Source organism: Ursus arctos, unplaced genomic scaffold (assembly GCF_023065955.2).
Source record: "Ursus arctos isolate Adak ecotype North America unplaced genomic scaffold, UrsArc2.0 scaffold_11, whole genome shotgun sequence".
In the NCBI taxonomy this organism is placed as follows: Eukaryota; Metazoa; Chordata; class Mammalia; order Carnivora; family Ursidae; genus Ursus; species Ursus arctos.
This window is the reverse complement of record NW_026622775.1, coordinates 43,809,589-43,826,218: the sequence shown is the minus strand read 5'-3', so window position 1 is coordinate 43,826,218 and position 16,630 is coordinate 43,809,589. Positions and strand designations below refer to the sequence as shown.

Below are 16,630 nucleotides of genomic sequence, written 5' to 3'. Positions count from 1 at the left end.
AAAGAATTAAAGCATACAAAATTCTTAGTTGTTCATTAAAAAATATTTCCTACTTGAAAAGTAGCTGTCAAGTAACTGACATGGATGGATTAATAAATTGAAATGCCAACTTTGATTTGTAGTAAATGTCTATAATGTGGCTTTAACATTTACAATCACTCTTGTGTGTGTTAGTCAACTGTTTTAACTCTTGCAGTTTTATAGTGGAAGAGCATTTGCCTTGAGGTCGAATGAGAGTTCAAATTCTGCTCTGCAACTTGCAACTCATGTTGAAATTGGACAAGTTGTCTAAACCTCAGTGCCTTGGTTCCTAATTCTATAAAATAAAAACTACAACCCCTTCCTCTGACCAGGCCTTTGCGAAGTCTTCATGAGATAACGGCACACTAGAAATGCCGGGTGCGTTCATTATTCCCACCATCACCGATGTGTAGGTCCATGTGGTACAATCATTTACCATTTCATGCTTACAGAATTTATCCCCAGGGAAAGAGAAAATATGTGACGACTGTGAAAATTCAAACCAATAAATTTTATAAATTGCTTAGTCTAGAGTTTGTTCCTAGGGAAAATGAAAATTCATAAAAAGGATGAAAAATTGAACCTGTGTGTCTTGTAACTGTCAATCTAGTAGTAAGAATAGGGATCAAAACCATGTACAATATGAAGAATTTTGGAGACTAAGTGTGAGTCTGTAATTTGTTCTTGAGCTGATTCTCCCTTCCCGAGGGGCCTTGTAAGTTTCCCTGTTTCCATATGTGTGTATTTCTCTCTATGTCCATCATAATGTTGGGAACATTAAATAAATTAAGAACACAAATGTCCTATAAATCTCTCTAGCATGTTTTAAGTGCTAGATAAATGCTGACCCTCTCCTTGTAAACACTCTCTGGGCACTCTCTAGAGTGGATGGAAGTAGTTTTTATAAAATAGAGTCATACCAGGAAGCAAGAAACTTTTTCAGCTGTTGTCATTCACCTGGGCAAGAGGACATTAGTGGAATGAATGACAACTGTTTGAATCTAGTTCAAACTGGAGCCAGAATGTGTTGAAAATATTCCTACCTGGATGAACTCCCTCATACCCTCACAGGTCGTGCGACCACAGGTATCATGCTCATTTCATCTCAGGATCAAAATGATGAAGCACCAGAACTAAGGATTTTACGATGACCTCTGTAATAGGAGTACCTTAATCTAACTAGTATCAATGTGTTTCAGCAGTTCGGATTGGAGCAAGTATAAATCACATTTCCTAGGTAACGCACATGTATATAGAGAAACCAAGAATCAGTGACTTTCAGCAAGAAAAACAGGTGAATTTCCCCCGTCTTACCTCACTGTTGAGCGCAGGTACTGATAGCCAGACGACCCACCAGTGCCAGCTTTGCTGCCCAGCATTCTGTGCACCATGCACACATGGTTATCTAGGCAAACACACAAATGAACTCCATGGATATTTTTCTGCCATTAGTTCTACAATTTTCTAAAAACTAAGGGTTGGTAATGATTATTGCTTCTGAGAAAATGTTCACACCTTATCACTTAGCCATATGGAAGGTTTGCATGTGAGAGCCAGATGAGACCAGTAGGTTGCCTGGCACCCCACTTGGTTCAGGCTGTATGCAAGTGACTCCATCCAACCTAATGATGGACTAGCCTGTGAACGCAATAGGGGAAGAGTAGGGCCGCATTATGTCTTTTCACGAACCCTCACCACTTTTGCCTTCATGGGTCCCTTCCTCTATTTGAAGAAAAAAAAAAAGAAATATATATATATATACACACACACACACACACACACACATATATATGTGTGTATATATATATATATATATATACACAGACACAGACACACACATAGATATATAAATTATATTTTGAAATTGTATTGGCATAAAGATGAATCAGTTATGGTTATATATTAAGACATTCTATTTAACCTAAAGTTAATTTTTTCTTCTGATTATTAAATAAAACGTTTTTATGGGCCCCCAAAGGTAGTCTGGGCACTAGGCACTGTGCTTACAGTGTATGATGGGTAAATGGCCCTGGGAGAGAATAATTGTTGGGCTGACTTTAAAAAAACAAGAACAAGAACAAAAACAAACAAACAAAAAAACTCATTCACACACAAAGGAGGAAAGAAAAGATAGTAGGAAGGGGAGCAGACAGATGGAGAAAAGGAGTAAAGGAATAGGATGGGGGAGAAGGATTATTGGGGTTGAGGTGGTGGTGTTGGAAGGTGTGGGGAGACTTACATCTCCATTTAGTCATGAGTGTGTCTATGTCCATGAGAGAAGTCAGCAACTGAAACGGCACCTGGAATCTAGGCTCTTCCCTAAAGAAGAAATTAATAATAAAAAGAAATCCAATGAAGCAAATCCAGTGTGTTTGGAAGGGCATAGTTTTATAATCTGTTGGCTCTGGAAACAAATGTTAACTTTGCCTCTTAAGCAAACCTGAATTACTCTCCCAGTCTCAGTTTCTTCATCTCAAAAATGAGGATACTACTACTCAGCTTACAGCATTTGTTTAAAGGGTCTAGAATATTCCATGTAATATACGTGAAGCAACCAGCCAGAATCACACCTAAGATAGATTCTCATTAAAAGGTAGACATAGGGGCACCTGGGCGGCTCAGTCAGTTAAGCGTCCAACTCTTGGTTTCAGCTCAAGCCATGAGCTCAGGGTCCTGAGATCAGGCCCTGCATCTGGCTCCACACTGGGCGTGGAGTCTGCTTGAAATTCTCTCTCTACCTCTGTCCCTCCCCGCAACTCGTGCATGCATGTGTGTGTGTGCGTGCATGCTCTCTTGCTCTCTCTCTCAAATAAATAAATAAATCTTTAAAATAAAAAAAAAAAAGGTAGACATATTCCTACCTCAGATTCACCAGCTTTTTCTAGGCAAAAGATATTAAAACTTCTAGGCAAAGATATTAAAACACAAAAGCAAAAACTGCTTTTTATTTCCTCCAATACATATTTTTTCCCTTTCTTCAGCTATGCACTCCCAGTACATTTTCTGCTTCAGATACATAAACCTGAGTGGCATACATTGAGTAGGAGTTTAGGAAAAGGGTCAAAACATTTTGTTGATGTTTCTGAAGAAATGAATTCGAGAAGACTTTTTAAAAAATTTTATGTATTTGAGAGAGAGAGAGAGAGCACAAGTTGGCGGGGGGGAGGCTGAGCAGGGAGCCTGATGCAGGGCTTGCTACCAAGACACGGAGATCATGACCTGAGCCAGAGGCAGATGCTTAACCAATTGAGCCACTCAGGGGCCCCGGAATTTGAGAAGATTCAAAAATCAAATAAATACAACTAAGAGGTTCAGTAAACAGAGGTATTGTTTTTGGTTTTGTTTTTAATGTTTGCTAGTGTGCTCTCCATTGTTCTGCACATTTAATTTATGAAACATGAAGATGAGGCCTTCATACACATGGAGTGGGAATACGTGGACACTTAAGGGACACCTCACACACTTTAGACAGTGAGGACAATTTTACTTGAAATTGCAGAATAAAGAGAACAGTTTATAAAGGTGTTCTCACTTTATCCACTTTTTTAATTTCATAAAACAAAAATAACTACAACATTGTTTAATGATGCAACACATTTTATGATAGTTTCGACTTTAAAACTATGATTGCAATTTATAAGCTTTATAACTGATATATTATCGGTACCCGCTCCTCAACTTCTGTTCTAGTCTTCTAATTTGCTTTTACCTGTAAAAATATATCATCAAGGCCCCCTGAAGTGCTCTGTATGACAGTCGTCTTTCACCTGCAAGACACATAGCGAGTTTCAATTTAATGAGGAATTTAGGACAGTCATATTCATTCGGCATCATCACCTCAAGTAATTACGTTTTATATGTTTTTAGAAAACAATGTTTTAGTTTAGACTTTTTATTCCTTAGATTTTAAAAAGCTAATATATATATGTATATATATATATATACACACACACATCAAATATATATGTAATATATATATATATACTTTCTCTATATACATACTTTATATAATATATTTGCATTTAAAATATAAATTATGCATTTAAAATTTTTAAAACCTTTAAGTATCATGTTAGGAAAACTTGATACAGAAAATACTTAAGTTCCATTCTAAAATAAATTTTTAAGTCAAATAGTATAACGACTAACTTTAAAAAAATGATTCATCCCGAAGGTCATTTGAAAGTAGTTTTTTTTTCTAATTCACTTAAAATTGCTTAAATTACTTAAAATCACCTGGCATCAAGGAGTACAACCATTATATAAAATCTCATATGTGTGCTCTACTAAAAGGCTTTGCTCTATCTGCAGAAAAACAAGATTTTGCTATTCTTTACAGAAGTTTTATAGAAAGCTGAGATGAACTACCTTAAAGTTTGTAGCATTTCATATTAATTTCATATGCTTCTATGCCTTGCACCTATGTTATAAAAATTAATTTTTACCTCTCTTCTCATTTACAAAAGATTTATAAGTACTTTGTAATAAAAATGTCAAGTACAAATGAACACAAAAATTTCAAACATACAAAAGAAGAGTTAAATAATGAAGGTATTGATGATACTGGTCAATGAGCTTCAGAAAATAAATAGCCAACATTAATTATGCCAGAAAGTCTGACTATGTGCTTTCCCTGGTCTGCTTGGGAAACTGGTTTCCTCTGTGAAGCCATCCTTGCCCTCAGAATACTTCTTCCTCTGCTCTACACTACTGTGCTGTTTACAATTAAACTGCTCGTCTTCATTTCCATCCCTATTACACTGTGAACTAAACTGCAAAATCGCGTTCCATTTCTCCTGGTCTCCTGCATGTCGAATATCTATCATGAAAGCTTCTGACTAATGTCTTTGAAATAAATTGAGCATGTAAACTTACCGCATAAGGTTATAACAGATAAAATTAACCCAGTTCTTGTTTTGATGAGTGCAATAGAAATTTTCATTTTATTTCCCCCACGTAAGGTTTGATATTTTGATCGCGCAGTCATACATCCTGCAGAAAGGACCCTTAGAATAAAATACTCACCTTTACTATAGAGATGTTCATGACGCTTCTCATCAAATAAGGAGAGTAACACCTCTTTTTGTTTCTGAAATTCAGCCATTTGTTCCTCTTTCTCCTCTGACTCTTCCTTAGCCTTGGGGGAAGATACTGCATCAATATCCCCAAGAGAGATAGATTCTTACTTCAGAAAACATCTCTTCTGAGAAGTAATAGACTCACCAGAAGCACAAAGGGTGTACTTGGAATAGTTACCATATCATCTAATAATACAACTTGGAAATGATGGCTTATGAGACGAGTTTTCCTCACACTCACTGGTTCTATCCTTTTAAGTTTGCGTGATTTGTTAATCTCGAATGTTATTTTCATAAATATCATGAGAAATGGACTTAGATGGGCAAAATCAGAGATAGCTGCAAGTGGCTGATCATGATCTAATTTTAGACAGCAATTTTTTAAAAAAGGAAGTAAAGTAATTCCACTTAGGAAAAGTTAAGAATTTTCAGTCAGAAAAACTATTAACTCTATTAAAATTCCATATTCAGTATTATATTCTGTAAGTATAATTTCTTAGACCTTTTCCACCCTCAGATATTTATTCCTTTGATATCTATTGATTCATTCAAGGAAATTCTTACACTTCTGCCTACTACAAATGCTTTACTTACAACTCAATTGAGCAGAAGCAAAGATCGGTTAAGTCAATTATTTTCAGTTTGTCTGAACAATCACTCATGGGGTGAGAACTTGTATGCACATTATTGTCAATTAATTATTCATTTATTTAGTAAATGTCATGCTAAGGTGATAGAGATAACATTGTGAGCAAAAACTGAGTTTCCTGATTTCACACAGTATAGCAACTGGTGGAAATAAGGCATTGAACAAATAATCATCTAGATGTTACATTGCAAGCGTGGACAGTAGAAAACAGGAGGAGGATGCCATGATAACCTACAGTAGTCAGGAGGTAGGGGGGAGATCTTTTTTTTTTTAAGATATATTTATTTATTTTAAAGAAAAAAGAGGGAGAGTGTGTGCATGATTGGAGGGGCCGAGGGAGAGAGAGAGAAAGAATCTCAAGCAGACTCCCTGCTGAGCAGTGAGCCCCATCCCAGGACCCTGAGGTCACAACCTGAGCCAAAATCAAGAGTCGGGCTCTCAGCAGACTGCGCCACCCAGGCGCCCCGGGGGAGATCTTTCTGAAGAAGTTCTCCTTGAGCCTGAAGAATGGAAGGAGTTACCAGGGGAAGGATATTCTAAGCCCAAAGAATAACATATAAAAAGACTCTGTGGTGATAAATTTGAAGAACCAAATTCATCTTAAAGAAATTCAATATGGCTGGGCCACATGAGATCATGAATCACCTTGAAGACTGTGTTAAAGGTTTTTATCTTTATTTTAGAAACAATAAGGAGACATAAACAGTTTTCATGCAAAAGCAAAATGTGATCAGATCTGCATTTTGAGAAGATTGCTCAAAGTGCAGTATGCAAAATAAATTGGAATGGAGTCATATTGGGGAGAAGTGTAGGATAGTTGAGAGAAATTATGAGACCAGGTGAAAAACAAGAGCAATTTGCATTTGATTAAGGTGGTAAATAAAATGGAGGGACTTGAGAGCTACTTAGAAGGTGAAATTGGTAGGATTTGGTGATAAGTTGAAGAAACAATTAAGGAAGAGGGAGGTACCAAGGATCAATTGTATATTTCAGACTTGACAAACTAGATGGTTTATAAGGGAAAAATTTCTTCAGTTTGTAGTAGACCAAGTTGATATGAGAGTGGAAGGAAGAAGAAATTTTCTAAGTTTGGTTTTATCATTATGTTTTTGAGAGGACCAGGAAGAAATTATAAAGTAGGATATGAAATATGTAATTTGAAATTTAAAGAGCTATCTATGCTGGAGATGAATGCCTGAGAGTTATTGGTATATAAGTAGATATTGAAACAGTAGGTATAAATGAGTTCATGTGGTGAGAGTACAGAGAGACAATACAAAGTGTCTAAGCCAATGCATTGTGAAATCCCACCACTTATCAGTCTGAGAAGAAAAATGAGCCAGTAAAGGGGACAAAGCAAGACAATAAGGGCCAGAGAATTAAAGGAAGACAATGTCATACCAAATCCAAGGGGGAAAAATATTCAAGAAAGAATAAGTAGTCATTATTGAATGCCACTAGGAGGTAAAGTAAAAAGAAAATGGCCATTGGATTTATATACCTAGAGGCCATCTGTGAATGATGGGACAAGAAGACAGACTGGTTTGGGTTGAGTGTTAGATGAGAGATAAAGAAATAATTACGCTAACCATGTTCTAAATACCTTACAGGTATTCATCTAATTTAATGCTCATAATAGTCCTACAAGGAAGATACTCTTGTTTTCTATTTTACCATTGGTGAAAGTGAAGCAAAGGGATGTTAAGTAACAGCAGAAGTTCAGTGTCAGTCATTAAGAGGTGAAGGTGAGCCTTGAACCCATGCAGTGTGACTTCAAAGTTCCTGCTTTAAGCACTACCTGATACAGCCTCTCCAGATATACAACTAAAACAATTCTTTCAAACAACGTAGTCATGAAGAGAGGATGGGAAATGAAGAATCGACAATATTTTTCTTAAGATGAAAGAAATTTGAGCTGAGAGCCGATAGAAAGGGCCCTGCAAATTTACATGAGCCCAGGGAAAATTATCTGGTTAAATATATTTGGTTGACTGGTCTTTTGAGAGCTTACTTCTGTCTAGAATTGATCATGATAAGAAATTTTCAATGGAAATAAAAAGGTCTATTAATCTGATGTATTTATCAAAAACAAAATCTTGTCTATAATGAACATCCTAACTTAATTTTATTGTACATAAATAAAATAAAATCAATTATGTAATATATTTCTTTCAGACACATTTGTGAAAGAAAAAGAATATAAGAAAAATGAAAGTTTAAGAGAAAATTGGAGATTTGTTAAATAAAATTCTCAATACTTCTTCTATAATAAACTTATATTTACTTATGGCATCATAAATACCTGAATTTTTATGAATTCTTCCTCCAGGCCCTTGACAATGTTGTTTTCAAACTTTCCCCAGAAGTTAAATCCATGTGGTTCTAAACCTGGTGTTCTTTCCAGCCAAGCCTGAAGTATTATTTTTTTTTAAGTAAATAAATTGTAACATTTAAAATATGTAAAATACATTGTGCCTAACATTTATGAACTTGAAACAGGAAATTCTCTTTATTTTGAGAAACATATGTCATAAGTTTTTATTTATAAATATTTTCTTTCCCTTCAATTTCTTCATTTAAAGAATAGCCATTTATTATATTTCACTTCTTAATCTTTAAAGCAATCATATTGATAATACTGACTCTTTGTTTGTTAAGAAATATATTATTACAGAAATCCCAACTTTGTTCTATAAATCTATGAACATATCTAAATGCTATTTGAATGAAGTGTTCTGGTTTATTCTCAAAATACCTTATGGCTTAGGAGCTGAAGGAATTACTACACACATAAGATACGATCTCTTCTAAATGTAGGAGCATGGTATACTTAGCAACTCTGAAATCAACTAACTACTCGATTATTTTAAGAGTCCACAAGACTTTTTTTAATTTACTTTAATTCCAGTTCAGTGAACATACACAAGATTTTTTAATGTAAAAATGAAACAAAATTCATGCATCTCTGTGGATTCTCATTTAACCTATTTTTTGGTCTTGAAATTAGCTTTGTGATTCTTTCTCCTCCTATCCTTATGAGCTGTTTTTGGCATTATGTACAATATATTAACCTAAATCCACATTTACAATACCAAGGGGATTAGTGTGCATAGTGTAAGTCCGTGCAAGAAAATTTTAATTTGCAAAGGAAAAAAATCCTTATGAAGGAAATCAAGACCATATAGTCTTTATTGAATAATTTACTTATGAAGAAACAGTAATCCTTCAAGACCTTTCACAGACCTGGAGGGAATTAAGATATGAAGGGAACAAATTCTCAAGACTATACTCTTAGTAATTTAGTTTAATTGAGAAAAATACACAACTTGTGGAACTGTTCAATAATGGAATATTTTAAAGAAGTAAAGCTCACTGAATAATTCACTACACTCAGCTTAAAACTCAGCTAATTACATGTTGTTTAGTAGGCTTGTTTAAAAGAATTGTTTTATAAGATGAAGATATTAAATATTAACATGGCTGATTATATAACTATTTCTGAAATTTTCAAGGAAGTTCTTTATAATTTAAATATTTTAATTAGTTGAGCTTAAGTATTTTTATAAATTCTTTCTGTTCTTATTTACAATGAATGTGATGAAACACTTGAGTTTTAAAATGTTAATCTCCCAGAAGCTAAATTAACAAGACATGGGGAGTTAGACTTTAAAGATCATATTCGCGCTTATACCTCCACAAGCTGCAGTAGTGTTTTCTCCTGCTCCGACTTAAGCAGCAGTTCATTATCTTCTCCTTTGAAGTTATCACGATAATGTCTTCTGTTGTAAGGGACCCTTAAACTCTGAAGGACACCTATCTTGTTTTCTAAGAGTCGGAATTGCAAACTCTGGAAGCCCGATGCTGGAGATAAATACTCTCTACGAATAAATGGAGGAAGGCAAGAGAAGAGAAAGAAGAGAGGGGTTGACATTGTAAATCACTGTAATGATTTCTTCTATTGTGTGAGGTCATCAGTTTTACTCCCTTAGATATCACCAAGAACAGGGACACAAAGCTGCCTAGAGCTGGACCTGTGATTTGACCTTAATGAAGAAAGAAAAATGAGATACCTAGACGTCATTGTTGCTGTCGATTAATCAGTTTAAAGATGGAATGTGTATATAGTCCGGGAACTGTCATATATGCACGTGCTTATTTATATACATACACACACATACGTATAGACACGTGTATGTTTACGTATTTGTGTACTAGTTTTTGTCCTGAGATAAAGACACGTGGACGTTGAGCGATATTTCTTATTCTATAGTGCTAAAAGATTCTTTATAGATTCAATCCCTCCTAAAATTTATATTCTTGGATATCATCATGGATCTCACTATCTAGTATCATTATGAACACCAATGAGATGATACCAGTAAAACAAATAAGATATTGCCTCGCACAAAATCGGCAATAAACAAACGTTAGGACTCTCACCCCACGACCACCCAAACTCTTACATCCTTCTAAGCTTCCTTCATCTAATTGGCTTTAAGACTTCAATTTTTTAAAACCACCACAAAGGAATTTTACTACATTTCCCCTCGACTGTCACACATGTTGGAGACAATGCCTATTACATCTCTAAATGCACCAGATGTTCTTAAGAAATCTCTTCTCCAATTTTGGTATGAAAAAAGCTTTTTTTTAAAAAAAAAAAATATATATATATATGGCTTTGGCTGCCTGGAAATGCAGAGCTAACATTTATAGTTCAATCCAAAACTTAAACTGAAACTTTTGCTGATAGGCTTCCCATCAACTCTTGTTTCTCTTTTATTTTTAGTTTGGAATTTGTTTATATTTAGTTATATGTATCCTGTCAGTCATGTTAGCCTTTTTGATAAGTCATCTAAAATTCTTTTTAATAGCTTCTCGGCCTTTTGGCTAAGATCAAGGGTAAAATCCTTTTTAGATAAAAACAGGGCGCACAACCATGACTTCAAAGTAATCGATCCTATTATGTTCGTATGCAAAAGTGAGTGAGGACATATTTTTACTAACTTCTCAAATGCTTTGTGATGAAGACTCCCATGTGTTTGCAGTGACACAGTGTCCGTGGGACAGGCTCCTTACACAGCACACAGCACACACGTTCCCCTTTACCCCACCGGAATGAAAGGGCAAAATGCCACTGCCCTCCTACAAAGCCACGGCCCCACACCTGAAGTCATTGAAGTCCAAGGCTGTCATGGTTTCCAGGACGGAAAACTGCTGCACCAGGAGTTTCAGGATCACCACCACCCGGTGCATCCGAGTAACAACCTTCAGCATGTTCCTTTCATCCCTGACCTGACGGTTCAGAAATGAAACATCGAGTAATCAATCCCAATTTCTAGAAGATACAGAAGAGCCTATAAACAGCAATGTACTCCCATTAACTTTCTCTGTGTAAAAGAGGAACATTGGAATTAAAATGTGCCATACGTATGTATTGAATTCATAGCCACTCCAAGTTGTGTGCAAAGATGGTCTGCAAAATCGGAATCATTTCTCTTTCTTTGAAAATAGAAAATTATATGGAAGCAAGTGAGAAGTCGGTTTTGGAACACAATGGCCACTGATGTCAAAGTATATTTCTCTCTTAGTTGGCTTAGAGAAATCAAGGTCAAGGAAACATGGAAACTTCTGGGTGAAGATTAAGCAACACCTGGATAAATCTGTTCTTCACCAAGGGCCCCAAAACTGCCATTAATGTAAATGGGAATTGTATTCACATGTGTATGAAGAGTGTTGTGTGTGCAGGGTTGAACTGGAGCAGGGGCTCAGAGGCAGGGGAACCAGGTTGTCCGTTGTTTGGAGAAGGCACCTGGGAGCAGGAGGAAGGTGTAAGGTGGGGAAGTGCAATTTGGACTTCTGCTCTGCTCTCCTCCCACTCTTGATCCTTCCCGGGGCTTTCCCTCCCTATTCCCCTCCTCCTCCTCTCTTTTATCTTTTTCTTTCTTCTTCTTTAAGATTTTTAAAATTTATTTGAGAAAGTGAGAGAGCAAGAGCAAGAGAAAACGAGCAGGGGGGGAGGGGAGAGGGAGAGGGAGAAGCAGACTTCCCACTGAATAAGGGGCCCGATGTGGGACTCGATCCCAGGACCCTGGGATCTTGACCTGAGTCAAAGCAGACCCTTAATTGACTGTGCCACCCACGTGTCCTCTTGATCTTTCTTCTACTACTTTTTTCCTACATCCTCTCTCTTCTTATTTCACTTTCCTCATCATTGTTTCTATCTTCCCATAGCAAAAATCATTAGAAATAAAATCTTTAAAGAAAACACACACACACACAAGAAAGAAATACAATTCTGGTACCTATTAGTTAAAGGATTTATATTAGCAATCTTGGCAATCTACTATCCTAAACAACAACTTTCTTTAAGGGCAAATAAATAAATAAATAAATAAATCAAGTTCTAAACAAGGGCCCGAAACTGAAATGTGAAAGGAATCTTAAAGCAATGTGTAGCTCTGAGGTAGCAGAGGCACTGGGAAAGTATGACCAAACTCTTAGCCACTTGGAAGGGTTTTTAAAATGTTTCCATGAAGTAATAATTCCATCATTCGATGGTAAGTTTTTCTAGTTAACAATATTCTACATTCTCAAAAAAAAAGTATAAATCCACTATTGTGACATAAGAACTCACATGGCCATTCTGAAAGATCTCTCGAACAGAATCTAATTCCCAGAGGATTTGCTTAAACCAGAGTTCATAAGCTGTAATGAGAAAAATCATTGTCAATTCCAAAGTTATGGGAGCTTTTTTGACCATAATTACATGAAAGACAAGGTTAACACATTGAAAAAGAAATAAAATGTAATTTTAAGACAATAAATGCCAATATAGCCTTATATTTATGTTACAAACACAAATAGTGATAATGTTATAATAGCCGTCTTTTATTGAATGTTTTACTGTGCCAGCCATGTAATCTATATGCTGAAGCATATAGTCATTATTATTATTTTTATTTCTTTCAACAAATAAATTGTCTAGGTCTTTTAAGATATAACACCTAATCTAATTCTAATTTCCTGTGTGGAAGCTGGAGGCGTATGGGAAAGCAGAAGTGATACTCACCTCTATCTAGAAACCGAGACATTAATAGTCCCTAACCTGACGAATATGAGAAAATTTAGTTTTATGGAGGCTTGGAATATTACGGGGAGGACAAGCTTGTGAATAGTCTAAAACTTCATCCTACTCATCTACTTCCCTCAGTACCTAGCACAGTGCTTGGCGTAAGATAAACATTGGGTGATCATTTTACGAATAAATCAACTAAATAGCCAGTGTAGTCATTAGATGAGCATAGAGTATCAAAAATCTTGGAGATATCTGGTGCTACTGTATGGCTAAAGGCTATGTTTCTGTACTAAATAGAGATCAAATTGTAATTTTAAATTACATTTAAGCAGACTTCTAGGGATCTAATTTTCATATCTGGACCAAGAGCAAATCAAATGTTTATTTATCAGTTTCTGTATCTTTTTATTCAGGTTTAACTTTGTGTGGCTATTTCCAAGACCCACTGACCACACGTCATAACTGAAGGATGGAAGGACAGTCTCCCTATCAAATCATGATAGCTCCCATTCATTGATGCTCGTCTTGTGCTATACTTGGACTAAGTGCTCAATGCACGTTAGCTCATTTCCTCTTCACAAGAACTCTAGGAATAAGAAGATAATATAATTGTCTCCATTTTACAGATGGGGAAATAGAATTATTGGTCAAAAAACCTGACCAAGGTCACACAATTTATAGTGGTAGAGATGGGATTCTAAACAATTTTCTGAGTCCAATGTGTGCTAACCTGCCATGATTCCTCTTCTATTGATTTTTGTCTTGGGCCAAGTCACCAATAAAAACGTAAACATGAATAAAGGAGAGGTCACACATCAACTCAATTATTTTCCATCTTTATTTTTTTACTCTAAGGAGTTGACCATTTTAACCAGTTGAGGCAAACAACCATTTGAGGAAAAGTCACAAAGAACTGGTAGGGAAAGAAAACATGTCTAGAAGTGGGACACAGACTAGTATGAATAATTGGACCTGGTCAGACAGAGGACACTATTATGTCACCAACAATCTTAGAGTAAATCTTAATATTCTGGGGTCATGGACCTTATTACATATTCATGAAATTTTGCACATAATTTCAATGAGTTCACGGACTTTCAAAACTCCTGAAGTCATGGATTCCTAAAAACCACCACCCAGTGGTAAGACGTCTGGAGAGAATAAAGGCACACTTTAGACAAATTTTACATTTCTGTTTAGTGCCTGATCTATACACAATTATGTGGAGTCACAATAAATTTGAGTGTCTATTTCTTGAAAATAGTTCATTTTATTTTTTTTAAGATTTATTTATTTATTTTACATGGGGGCGGGGCAGAGAAAGGGGGAAAGAGAGAATCTCCAGCAGACTGCCCACCCAGTGAGTAGCCCGATGTGGGGCTTGATTCCACACCCCTGAGATCATGACCTAAGCTGAAATCAAGAGTTGGTCGCTCAACCAACTGAGCCACCCAGGCATCCCTTAAAAATAGTTTTTTAAAGTTCCAACTTGAAAAACAATAACAGCTTATCTTGCCAATTCTTTGTGAATTCCAAGAGACAGAAAGTTCCCCTGGATTTAAGAAAGAGCTAAAGTCCTACCTGATCCAGTTAGCAGTGAAGTAACATAATGAAGACTGTTATAAATTCTTGAGGGATGCCTTATGAGAATTTATCTGGCAACAAAATATTCTCAAGCATTTCTAAGGGAGGTGATTTCTTGATCTTTCACCATTTTATAGTTACAAAAATTGTAGCTTTCCTCATTATTGTTGGGAAATGCCTGTGAAATAGTTTCTACCCAATCTTCTGTGCAACTTACCTTGATGAGTTATGATAAAAAGATGTTCATCATGGATTTTATTTCCTTTTATTTCACTTTGAAGTTCCTGTGCATTCAAAACCTTTTCCAACTTGAAACAAAAAGAAAAAAAAAGAAAGAAAGAAAGAAAGAAAGAAAGAAAGACAGACTAATTTTTTATAAACTTCCAGTTATAAGATGGATAAGTAATGGGGATCTAATGTATAGCATAGTGATTATAGTTAATGAATTCTATTATATTCTTGAAAGTTGCTAAGAGACTAGGTCTTAAATGTCCTCACCACAAAAAAGAAATGGTAATTATGTGATACAATGCAGATGTTAGCTAATGTTATGGTGGTCATCATTTTGCAATATATAAGTGTGTCAAATTAACATATACCTTAAATTAACACAATGTTATACATTCATTATACTTCAATAAAGCTAAAAAAAGATTTTTAAAAAGGATTAATTTTGAAGTTGTAAAACTTGTTTTTTATCAATTTTAATAAGAAGTAGAATACAATACTGAAAAAAAAATCCCCAAATTCCCAAATTCTCCGGAAGCAATCTATTGCCTTTTAAGTAATGCATGAGTCTTAATCATAAAGAATGAGTTGAATTTATGATTTTTATCATCATTATCTTTTCAGAAGAACTTATATTGGGTAGGATGCTATAATAACAAGTACTATTGCACTCAATGAGAAGTCATATCCCTTCTGTACTCTTGAGAGGAGTATGATAAAAGCTTGGTGACTTACTTAGCTCACTGTTTATCTTCTACTCTTTTATTCCTCAAAGAGCCTATTCCAAGAAGATCTTAACATTCTTTATCAGCTCACCCCTAGACACCCATCCATGAACACGTCAACGGCTCTAAACATTTCACTTCTTAAAAACTATAGAAGACAACCAGGCCATATTTATTATCTCCAAATACTGCATTTGTAATATTCCTTTTTCATTTACTAATGGTTTCAAGAAAACATGTGTCTTCAACATTTCTACTTTACGACAAGGGATTTAAAAAACACATATTTTCTGGGTCCATTTGCAATGATCTAGGCTGGGATATAGAGACCATGTGCTATTTACACAAGTTGTGCAATATCTGCCAGTTATCTACTTTATCTTATCATTTACACTCTTCAGCTCAAGATTCTGCACTCTGCTTGTACCGTCCCTCTGTCAGAGAGGTGAATTTTCGCCTAGGAGTCTAGAAGTCTCCTGAATTGTGATACAAAAGTTGAAAAAGCATACATTTGCGTCTTTATGTCTGGAAAACTTTTTGGTGACTGAGTAAACCAAACCAAACCAAACCAAACAAAAACCTCAATTCATGAAAATGTCACATCACAGAATTTAGCAGCTACCCATGGAAACCAAGCACTGTAAGCACTCTACAACTCACATGCAGGTAGTTGCCGTAGATAAGTCCTCCTTTGCTGGCTCTATTCACACCGGTTTGTGATTTGTCTTCATCATTGCCTTCTATGGATAATTTTTTAAAAGCACATCTACAGATGCAATAAGGGAGGAGAAAAACAGGCAATCTTGAGAAAGCATGACAACTAATAATAAGAGTGATCAAAATTCTCTCACTAACTGATTTTCAAGGAGATTTTTAACAAGAGAAGAAGAACGGCAATTGTGAATGCTTTCGAAACTCAGAAATTGAAGTGATCTTACTTGGCATTTCTAAGAGCCTGACCATCCTTCAAATAGAGGTAAATACTCACCCAAAGTTGTTTCCTAAAAATGGGCACCCGCTCATGGTGAGACCGCACCAGTCTGCGAAGCGCTGAGGTTTGACTGTGGACGGACGAGATCATTGACCTTCCCAGATGTTCTCCAGCTGTCTTTTATAGACCCTGCTCCCGCTGCACCAGCCAATCAGCCCTCTCTGTGTGCTCTTAGATAGGCTCTCATTTCAATTGGTACAGAAGCTGAACTCTGTAAACTTTGGAGAGGATCTGTGTTGGGGACAGTTTGTTTGCTAAAAAAGTGAGTATTCTGCC

General features: G+C 35.8%; 1 protein-coding gene across 2 annotated transcripts in view; it reads right to left on the bottom strand.

Moving 5' to 3' along the window:
- Positions 1-16,630, bottom strand: part of TDO2 (tryptophan 2,3-dioxygenase) — a 22,420-nt gene extending 5,790 nt beyond the window's left edge. For both annotated transcript variants that reach the window (XR_008958656.1, XM_044384389.3), the window contains exons 1-11: positions 16,352-16,630; positions 16,024-16,129; positions 14,628-14,718; positions 12,386-12,456; positions 10,916-11,043; positions 9,440-9,626; positions 8,051-8,158; positions 5,047-5,158; positions 3,731-3,788; positions 2,261-2,340; positions 1,336-1,426 (exon numbers count right to left, since the gene is read on the bottom strand). Coding sequence is in view for 1 of the 2 variants with exons in the window: in XM_044384389.3 (XP_044240324.1) it covers positions 1,336-1,426; positions 2,261-2,340; positions 3,731-3,788; positions 5,047-5,158; positions 8,051-8,158; positions 9,440-9,626; positions 10,916-11,043; positions 12,386-12,456; positions 14,628-14,718; positions 16,024-16,129; positions 16,352-16,386 (1,067 nt within the window). In the remaining variant the exon portion in view is untranslated. The remainder of the gene's footprint in view (positions 1-1,335; positions 1,427-2,260; positions 2,341-3,730; positions 3,789-5,046; positions 5,159-8,050; positions 8,159-9,439; positions 9,627-10,915; positions 11,044-12,385; positions 12,457-14,627; positions 14,719-16,023; positions 16,130-16,351) is intronic.